At 48.9% G+C, this 10404-nt stretch overlaps 3 protein-coding genes across 3 annotated transcripts; 2 read left to right on the top strand and 1 right to left on the bottom strand.

The window, feature by feature from the left end:
* Positions 1–426: 426 nt before the first annotated feature.
* On the bottom strand, positions 427–4692 carry LOC108103754 (N-alpha-acetyltransferase 16, NatA auxiliary subunit). Its single transcript, XM_017209365.2, has 6 exons — positions 4342–4692; positions 3502–3990; positions 2626–3413; positions 2129–2556; positions 1400–2052; positions 427–1332 (listed from the first exon to the last, which is right to left on the bottom strand). The coding sequence occupies exons 1-6, from the start codon at positions 4396–4398 to the stop codon at positions 1075–1077; spliced, it is 2673 nt and encodes an 890-aa protein (XP_017064854.1). The 5' UTR covers positions 4399–4692; the 3' UTR covers positions 427–1074.
* Positions 4693–5029: 337 nt separating this feature from the next.
* Positions 5030–5604, top strand: LOC108103760 (28S ribosomal protein S14, mitochondrial). The gene is made up of 2 exons (XM_017209378.1): positions 5030–5164; positions 5232–5604. The coding sequence occupies exons 1-2, from the start codon at positions 5102–5104 to the stop codon at positions 5553–5555; spliced, it is 387 nt and encodes a 128-aa protein (XP_017064867.1). The 5' UTR covers positions 5030–5101; the 3' UTR covers positions 5556–5604.
* A 121-nt stretch (positions 5605–5725) lies between these two features.
* On the top strand, positions 5726–9728 carry LOC108103753 (probable ATP-dependent RNA helicase DHX34). The gene is made up of 7 exons (XM_017209364.2): positions 5726–6317; positions 6371–6907; positions 6961–7331; positions 7390–7587; positions 7652–8574; positions 8628–8860; positions 9010–9728. The coding sequence occupies exons 1-7, from the start codon at positions 5735–5737 to the stop codon at positions 9585–9587; spliced, it is 3423 nt and encodes a 1140-aa protein (XP_017064853.1). The 5' UTR covers positions 5726–5734; the 3' UTR covers positions 9588–9728.
* Positions 9729–10404: the final 676 nt, after the last annotated feature.

Raw genomic sequence — 10404 nt, 5'->3', positions numbered from 1 at the left:
TAGCAACACGCAAGCTTGCAGTTATATTCAAGATTTTTTGGTCAATATAGGGATTTTGACATATGTATAGTTCCTATAAAAATGATGGGATAGAGTCCCCAGACTTCACTTTCTCCTGATGCTGGTCAGAAATATATATGTGTACATATCTGGGCGGAGTTAGAATACAAAACATTTTAAATTATTATGCTTTTAATTATGGTATTACTTGAGACACAATTGTGAGAATGCAATTTGGATTGCAAATTAAATATGTATGTAGCTAGAAGAAGAAGCACAAATATACTTAAACAATATCAGCTTGAACTCTGTAAAGGTAGCATTTTTTTAAATGTCATTTTGATGGTGCTCAATGTTCTTCATTTGGTTATAGGCAATTATTGGAATCTAGAATTTAGAATTATAAGACTTGTCTTTCTTTATGAATTAAAGTTTTGATTTGCGTATAATTAATTACGACTTTATATATGTACATACAATGCATTCGTTAAAAATAATAAAAAAAATTAAATGTTATTAAAAAAAGCCATCAATTGTTGTCAACAAAAGGTTCCATTTGATTCAATTTCAAAAATCCTAAAACAGTTTCAACTTGGATAGTTTTATATAGTCGCGTAGCCAGAATCTAGATTTTTTCGACTCCCACATATATCTGGTGAATAGTTCCTACTCCGACTTTTAATTTTCCGAAACTATATTGGGAGGCTGCGCGTGCAGATCTGACTTGAGGATGTATGAAGGGATGTGATCTCAGGTGGAATCGGTGGTAACCACACGAAAAGGCACACCGCTTAGCCAACCGCTACAGATCAGATCCGATTAGAGAAACATAGCTTTGCTTAGATTAGCTTAGCTTCGTCGTCATAGCATTTAGTTGGTTGTTGTTGTTAATAGTGAATTTTATTGTGGTTGCCGTTGTTTATAGAGCTAAGCTTATTCCTGTTCATATTGTTTGTTGTTAGTTAGGTTCGCTTCTCGTTATTGTTGTTTGCCGCAGATCTGTTTGTTGTTGTTGTTGTTGTTGCTGTTACTATTTTTGCGGTTGCGGGTATTTTGTAGCAGTCTTGTTTGGTCCTAAGACACTGCCGCTGCCGTGGCCAAAACTGGCACCGGTTCACTAGAATCAACGTGAATCAATTGCTGCTGTTCCTCCTCCGCGCGCAGCTTGGCTGCCTCCTTTTCCTGCAGCTGTGCCTCCAGTTCCTCTACATTCCGAAATATACGGGCGTATTGGAAGCGTTCATGGCACGCCTGCTGGTAAAGAGCCGCCTCTGTCTCGCATTCCCCAAACACATCGCCGTCCCGCAACGCTGTGTAGATTTTGGTCGCCTCCTGTGGAATGCAATTTAAATTGTAAGGGTGAATAGGGAACTCTTTGATTTTGTTGGTAGCCACTTACCTCTAATCTGAGCTTGGCCATATTAAAGTTAGTGACCAGCTTAATAGCGGCAGCCTTTTTACTATTGTCTAGCTCGTACAGACTGCGTGCGCCCTCGTATAAATGCAGTATGGAAGCGTTGTGTTTGGCAATGAACTCGTCGTTGAGCTGCTGGGGCGTCTTGCTGCCTATCAGTTCTTTGGTGGCCTTGTCTAGCACCTGCTGTACGTGCTCATTGAACGACTGCTGCTTAGCGGCGATAGTCAACGACTTCACAAAACGTATAATGCAACTGTGGACCTCGGGATGCGCAGGGTTCAAGGCGCGAGCGCGTCGGATGCACTGCAGCATGAGAAGCAGCTTGTTCTTGCGGTAGAACACCTCGAAGGCCAGCAGGTGCGTCTCGATACGATTATTTGCCAGCTGTTGTAGCGGCTTTAGGAAGTCGATGGCCTTCTCCAGTGGATCGTCCGTGCGCTCTAGTTTCTCAGCCACCAGCTCGTCCAACTGTGGAGCATCGGGGTCGGTCTCCTGGTTCGCCTGCTGCTTCGACTTTTGATGCTGTTCGCGCTTTACCTGCGCCTGTGCGGCCTGCGCACTCTCCAGCTCAGCTTTCTTCTTGGCCTTGCGCTGTTTGCTGCGTAGCTTCTTCAATTCCGAAGGTGGCAGGTTTTCTACGAAGAAGGAATGGATCAAGAATGGAATTGAGCAGTTTGAACGAGCAAACACACGATTAACAGTCTAACATACCAATGTCGATCTCTTCAATGGTCGCCTCTGATTTGAGGGGCTTATCGTACAGACGAATGTACACCTCAATGGCGCACTTGGCAGCCTTAAAGTAGAAGGGATGCTGACGCAGAACGTCCTCGAGTCGCAGCAGGCCAACATAGGCGCGCAGCGTCATTTTACGCATGCAGTAGGTGTGAAAATCGAACTGGTCCTCAACGATTTCGGCGAAGTGGCGCTCCACCTCGTGACACTTCTTCAGTGACTCGCCCCAGCGGCCCATGCGCTTATAGGCCAGGGCACACTCCGTCTGGAACCACATACACTGCATCTCGTTCAAGTTATCCATGGCGGAGACGCCCTCACGAGTGAATTTTGCGCAGATCTCTTCTGCCTCTTGCACCATGTTTCCACGCAACATGTATTTGGCGCACTTAGAATTGATGTACCTGAAGGAAAGCAGAACGATGGTTACACTTAGTGAGTTTATTTAATGGTTTTACCAAAGCGAAGCTTACCGATCGGCTGTATCCATGCTCTGCGCTTCTTCCAGCCAAACGTACGCCTCCACGGGATCACCGGCATGCTTATAAATACGTCCCTTAGTTATGAGCAATTCTATTAGTGTTGGTGTATGTTCGATTGCTACATTAATGTACTCAAGGGCACGATCCGTATCACGCTTGTAGTCATAGAGCTGCGCGAGAAACAGTGCCGTCCACACCAGCGCTGAGGCCGGCTCGACAGGAACTCCAGCGTCAGCGTCCTCGCGAGAGAAGTGGCCGGAACGAGTTAGGTTCTCGAAATACTGAAGCGTGAGCTCCTCGATGGTATCTTCCTTCTCCGGAATCTTGTGCAAAGTACGCACATTAACAAAGAGCGGCGGGATACCCTTACGCAGACCGCGGCGCAGGTACTCGTCGGCTACTACGCGAAATTCGGCGCCAGTGGCGATGTCCAGAGGCAGGCGGCGGGGGCAAAGAGCTCGCGGATACTGCTCTTGGAACACGCGATAGATTGAAACTACGGCACTGGGATCGGTCACCTGGCGGGCGGCCATGTACTGCTCGTAGTAGAGCACATTTTCCGGATTACGTCGGATAAGGGACTCAAAGATGGGCACTGCCTTCTCCTGCTGCTGCAGCTTGATGTACAGGTCACCCATGGTCTCGCGAACAGCCAGCTTATCAACGATCTGGGCCTGGTACTTGGTCAGGTGATCCACGGCCTGCTGAAGGCGCTCCGACTCGATGAGAATCTGGTTCTGGTAGAGCAGCAGCTCCGAGTGGCGGTAGTCATGCGCCTCCTACTCGTTAGCGGAAACGTAAATGAAATGAGAAAAGGATTGATAAATTGGATTATACGATAGACTAGTAGGAGAGTCAGATACATACGATTGAGTTCTGCGACTGGCTAAACGTCTCTAGTATGCTGTTGGCCATGTCGTAGTCCCGCAGCAGATGGTAGCTCATTGCGAAACCGATCCAAGAGGCGTGCTGCGAGGGACGCAACGTGAACAGGTGGTGGCGCGTCTCCTTGTACCCTTCAAGGTCACGCATCTGGATCTGCAGAAGAGACAGATCCTTGAGGATCTGCAGGTTGTCCTTCTCCCACTTAAGCGCATTGCGGTAGCACTTGATTGCCTCATCGTACTTCTTGTCGCTGCGCTGGAGCAGTCCATACACATGCCAACAGACGTGGGAGCGCAGGTCGTTGCGCAGTCCTAGACGCACATACTTGTAGGCCTCCTCACGGCGCCCCAGGCCGTTCAGGGTAAGTCCCTTCATGGCAAGCGTCTCGCCATGCTCCGTATACTTGGGGTTGGAGAGGATCTGCTTGGCCAGTTTGAGGCCATTTTTGTACTGCTTCAGTTCGTAGCATTTCTGTTTGGGCAATAGAACAGATAATAATAGTTTAAATACATCATTAAGTCAGTGTTTTTCACATCCCGCCCAGTGTTGATTTTGAGGTTATGCGACCATCGAGCGGTACACAGCTAATGAAGGTGGACTACGACCGGTAGCCGACCTGAGGAGCCCTACATCCCGGACACCGTAGGTGCTGCCTCTATTTTGCTTTTGCCAAAAATAGGCACTCCACCTGCCTTTGGGCGAAAAAGCACATGGATGCCGAAGCCGGCCAAAAGCAGGGTCAAGGGGGTTGTTCGGAGGGTTGCTTTTAAGGAGGAGGCAAGGAGTTTAAATGGGACAACAAGGTCACCTGGACCGCCTTACAAGTAGCTTGCGGAAGAGCGCACCCTCCTTGGGCGGCAGGGGATCGCTGGAAGGCATCTCTGCAAGGCTGCGGCTGCTCCTCTCTTCCTCTTCTTCGTTCTTGTTCTTCCTCAGCTGCTGACTGGGGACTGGGTTTTCGCCTGGCCGTGAATTGTACCGGACTGCGGGATCTGCGGAACAGCGGGCTGATATGCTACGGCTGCTACTTCTGCTCGGATTCGGGGAGCTAGATTCGATTGGCACGGTATTTAGTAGACACACCACACAAGGCGAAAACGGCGAACGGCGAACTGCGGGCACGAGCAAATTTCTAACTCGACGTGAAACAGCCACACACACACCAAGAACCAAAACTTACACATGCACGCACTCGCGCACGCACACAGACATGAGCCTTTTCGCGTTTCGCTGCGAATGACAAATGTCTCATGCAGCGTTGTGAATGGTCGTGAAAGCGCTTGGTTCGAATCGCCCTATTTCGCGGTTATGTAAAGCGACTGAATCATTAATTAAAACTTATTCGGGTGCGTCAATGGCAAGCAGACGATCAATTTATTTCAATGAAAAATTTCACCTCGCTTGCTCTGCTACATCACCTCATTGAAAAAGGTGATTAAATGTATTTTTAAAAGATTCGTAAATATATTTGCCATTTACTAGGGACAAATCAGCTGTGTCCTATCGATAACCATTTGCGATAGTTATTCGACTCGATAGAGTAACCATTAATGTGACAAAGAGCACCGGCAACAACAGCAACATGAATTCTCTGGCCAGGATCGGGGGCTTTGTGTGCCAATCCGTACAGATCGCTGGCTGTGGTGTAAGTAAACAAAATAATCTAAACAAGAACAAGCTTATATCCATTATATGCCCGCCCCCCCAAACAGCTGCAGCAGGTGCGAACCAAATACGCCGATTGGAAGATGATACGTGATGTCAAGCGACGCAAGTGCGTCCGGGAGAACGCGGTAGAACGACTGCGGGTCAACTCTTTGCGAAAGAATGACATTCTGCCTCAGGAACTGCGTGAGGTAGCCGACGCTGAGATTGCTGCTTTTCCACGGGACTCATCGCTTGTCCGGGTACGGGAACGGTGTGCGCTTACGTCACGGCCGCGCGGCGTCGTCCACAAGTACCGGCTTAGCCGAATCGTTTGGCGCCACCTTGCCGACTACAACAAGCTGTCCGGCGTGCAGCGTGCTATGTGGTAGCGGCTCCTCCTGTTAGAAATTTAGGGAAATAAACCATCTTAGTTGTTCACTTCCCATATCTTTGCAATGTTATCGGTTTGGGCTTCACAGCTGAGCGGGCTATCGATAGCTCTAATATTGGACGCTGCCGGGATAAGTTGGTAAATAAAAATTTCAGAAGCTAATGTGCTCCAGTGAAAATGTCTCGGAAATCAAGGGAATTTTATATGGCCAGTAATCATGACTCTGCCCGTCAGAAGGAACAGCTCAACCTGGTCGATTTCAGCTTTCTGGACCGCAAGGCAGGGTTAAGTTTCCTTTTGCAGGCCAAGAGCCGCCAGACGGCTAAGAGTCTGGTGGAGAACGAAGCCGATTTTTGGAAGTTTGTGTACAAGTACGAGGCTATGATGCGCTCCACAGGGCAGCCCGTGCTACCTCCCCTGCTCACCGAACTGCAATTGATCAGTTCCCAGCCATATCATCGCAGTAAACACTTGGCGTTGCGATTGGACACAGATGAAATGCTCCAACAGGGACAGAGCGAGATGCAGTCGCAGTTTCGACATCTTCTACTCGTCTACCTTGATTTCCGCCAGGCAGAAAAGTTCCAGCGCATCCGAAAGCTGCGTCAGGCACAGCGTAACCTGCCCATTGCTCGCTTTCGGCAAGATTTGCGCGAGGCAGTGGACACGTCGCGCGTAGTCATCGTGGCTGGCGACACGGGTTGCGGCAAGTCTACACAGGTGCCCCAGTTCCTCTACGACTTTGGATATCGCAGCATTGGTAAGTCCCAGAGTCTTTATTTAAGTAAATTCCCTAATTGTTGAATGCCCAAGCCTGCACCCAGCCACGTCGTTTGGCCTGTGTGTCCCTATGTAAGCGCGTGGCCCATGAGCTCCTGGACGACTACGGCAGTCGGGTGGCCTTTCAAATCCGTTTCGAGCGCAGCCGGACGCAGAGTACCAACATACTGTTTATCACCGAGGGCCTGTTGCTTCGCCAATTGGCGGTAGCCGCCAACCTAGATCAGTACGACGCCCTTATCCTGGACGAGATTCATGAACGTAATCTGTTTGGTGACTTCTTGCTAGGCGTTACAAAATGCTTGCTGCGAGCGCGACCGCAGTTAAAGCTAATTCTTATGTCGGCCACCATCAACGTGGAGCTCTTTCACAACTACTTCCGGGAAGAGGGTGCGCGGCTAGTGCAGGTTCCGGGACGTTTGTTTCCAATAAAGCTGCGCTACCTACCGCCACCAGCTCTGGAGCTTAAGGCAGGCCAGGCGACGGCTTCATCCAGGAGATCTCAGGGTAACCGAATCGACCCGGCTCCATTTGTTCAGGTGCTAAGCCTTATTGACCAGCAGTATCCAAGTGAGTCCAACCATTCCGTCTATCCATAAGTCGACTTTTACTATCTAACCCAGCCAGCGAGCGAGGTGACGTGCTTATCTTTTTGAGCGGCGTGAATGAAATCGAATCGGTTGTTGAGGCCGTCCAAGAGTATGCCACTGAGCAATCGCATTGGCTCGTGCTACCTCTGCACAGTGGTCAGGCGATCGCAGAGCAAGGTAAGGTATTTGACTATGCTCCTGAGGGTTCGCGGAAATGCATCGTATCCACTAATATCGCTGAAACGTCGCTGACTGTGGACGGCGTGCGTTTCGTGGTGGACTCTGGCAAAGTCAAAGAAATGAGTTACGATGCCACATGTAAGGGTCAGCGCCTGAAGGAGTTTTGGGTGTCCAAGTCGTCGGCCGAGCAACGCAAGGGTCGTGCTGGGCGCACAGGACCAGGTGTAAGCAAAGACGCTAGCCTATGTATTCACTTCTTCATGGCTTCTCACTCTTACACAGGTTTGCTTCCGCCTTTACACCACGGATCAGTTCAACGCATTTGAGGCCTATCCCACACCAGAAATCTACCGCGTACCGCTGGACACAATGTTGCTGCAGATGGTGTCAATGGGACTGCCCGACGTCAGGGTCTTTCCTTTTATAGAGGCCCCAGAAACGGAAAGAATAGAGCAGACTATTCTGGCTCTAAAGCAACACGTACGCATTTTCAGAAATATTTATAGTGATTAGGTTTCACAAATTTATGGACATATTTTTTTAGGGCGCTCTTAGCGTAGAGGAGAAGATTACTCCGCTGGGTAGCTCGTTGGCCAACCTGCCTGTGGAGCTGTCCATTGGAAAGATGTTGCTTTTGGGTTGTGTATTTCCGGAGGTGGAGCAGTTGTTGACCATGGCTGCCATGCTCAGTGTCCAGAATCCACTGACAAACCGTGCCCACTCGGATCAGCGCTGCGTGCGTGAACGCGAGTCACTGGAGTCCGATCAGGGGGACTTATTCACCCTGGTGCGTCTGTATCGCGAGTGGCTACAGCTCAAGATGAGGCGCGAAGGCACTCGCCAGTGGTGTCGTCGCTTGGGCATCGAGGAACAGCGATTCTACGAGGTGACCAAGCTGCGTCAACAGTTTCAACGCATCCTGGAGAGCTGTGGTATGGTAGTGGCTAGCAGTTCTCAGTTAACAAGCGCCGAGCGGGCCACGAGGCATGGCGAGCTGCGCCAGTTAAAAGCAATGAAGCGCCGCCAACGATTTGAGCAGCCTCGCCAGCGCAAGTTGCTCAAGCAAAGCGGCGGTAGGGCGCCGGAAGATGAAGAAGAGCGAGATGAGGAGCAAGGCGACGATATGCGAGATGTGGATTTCCGCCTCAGGTTTGATCCTCGCCAGCTAGCACTTCTGGAGCGTTCAGCACGCCTCGATCGCCATCGCGACGTTGTATTGCTAAAGCTATTGCTCGGCAGCGGATTTTACCCGCAGTTGGCTATAAGCGACGAGTTTAATTACTGTAAAGGCGGTGGACAGCAGTTCTTTCACACGCGCCTCAAGCCTTTCATTCTGCAACACCCCAACTCCCACTTCGCCAAGCATTTCGAACTGCTCAAACTGGCGGACAGCGATCTGCTACCCAAGCCAGACTTTTACACGCCCAAGCATCCGATCAGCGAACGCCATCAGTTACTGTGCTATCAGTAAGAGAGTATGTATGTAATTGTAGCCCAAAACTAATCTAATTGATCGACAGGTCGCTGCTTGAGACCGCCAAACCCTATCTAATAAACTGCATCCGTTTGCCGGCAGCGCAGACTCTGCTGCTCTTTAGCTTTGCCATCGACACGAACGCGGGAATTACACAGATTGTTTGCGATGGCTGGCTTGGTCTGGACCTTCCGATGCCCGGCAGTGGAATGGAACTGCTTAGCCGCGCCGTCGAGTTGCGCCGACGTTGGAGCAGGTTGCTCTACGCCAAACTTGATGGTAAGTACACCCGCATTGTCGGGGGCTCCTCGGATGACTCTTTTATTGTGAGAATTTATTACAAATATAATATGAACCACTTTTTTGTAGCTCATAATAATAATAATTATTTTTAGCTCATAATCATCATGTATTTTTTTTATTCGCAGATCTCAATAAAGGACAAGAAGTCCCTTCAGGTGAGAGCGATGGAAGCTGCTCGCTTTGGCATGAGCTTCTCGCCTTCATGTCTCTTGACGTGGCATATGCGATTCGTCGGTTGCTTCCCGCCGATATCAAAAGGCTCTACACACACCAGGAGCCTTCTGCGAGACTTACAGAGCTCAAAGAGAATCCCTTCGATGTGGATTATCCCATGACTGCTAACAATGAAAAGGGTGGACTTAACATATCCGAGCACGTGGTGTATGACTGCTTGGCGGAACAGCAATGGACAATGGCCATGGATGCAGTACTTAGGGCAGAGCCATGGCACTGTACGCGATGTGATTTCGAGCTGGAGGAGTTTGATGTGCTGGAACAGTTGGTACACCGACCCAAATGCAAAGGTCGAAACGCGCAGGCCAATAAACCTAAAGCGCCCAGTCCAGTTACGACCGCGGGATCATCCAGGAGATCATCATCCCATTCCTCCGACAGCTATTACTGCGACACCTGCAAAAGGGAGTTGCGGTTGACAAAAATCGACATCCTGCGACACATACGAAATTGTCAAAATAACAAGTAAGCGACTAAAATAAAAACAAACAAGGAGCCGTAGGACCCAGAGTTAGTACTCCTTAAGAAATCTATTAGATTTAGTATTGTATACTAGATTGGTCTCTATTACCGTTGGATCCAAGCTGCAATAAACATATATTATAAAGTTTGTCACCTACCTTGAGTTTCCGGCTTGCCGAAGTCCAGTAATGGTATAGTAGGCATCGTCATTTATATCCAGCATCACACGTCACCAGAAGTCCAGAATATGGATTTCCAAAAAAAATCCATGATGCACTGCATCGTCCATGGAGGCCAAGTCTATGTACCACCAATGTGATGGTGAGTACCAGTGGACCACTTGAAGGCACTTGGAAGCACTGAAAGAACACAAACACACACAAAATGACTTGACTGATTTTCCAAAAAAAAATCCATGATGCACTGCATCGTCCATGGAGGCCAAGTCCATGTACCACCAATGTGATGGTGAGTACCAGTGGACTACTTGAAGGCACTTGGAAGCACTTGAAGGCACTTGGAAGCACTTGAAGGCACTAAAAAAAACACAAACACACACACACACAAAAATGACTTCACAGATTTTTCACCGCAGCAGCGCCCTAGTCACAACATTTCTGCTAGAACGTGTTGGGAATTACAAGATCCGCGGATTGCACACGGTTAACTTGGAATTAACTCACATAGTCGTCAACTGCCTGTTAACATTCGAAACTTAATTTTCAATGAATTTTTTAAATTTGGGCGTTAAAAAGCCGATTTCCATGGATTTTTTTTGGCCATTAGCTTAAGCCTTATCTGTTAACTTATAGACGTAGAAAATA

The sequence above is a fragment of the Drosophila eugracilis genome, unplaced genomic scaffold (genome assembly GCF_018153835.1).
Source record: "Drosophila eugracilis isolate 14026-0451.02 unplaced genomic scaffold, ASM1815383v1 contig_1414, whole genome shotgun sequence".
NCBI lineage: Eukaryota > Metazoa > Arthropoda > Insecta > Diptera > Drosophilidae > Drosophila > Drosophila eugracilis.
The sequence above is the reverse complement of the archived record's forward strand: the minus strand, read 5'-3'. Positions and strand labels throughout refer to the sequence as shown.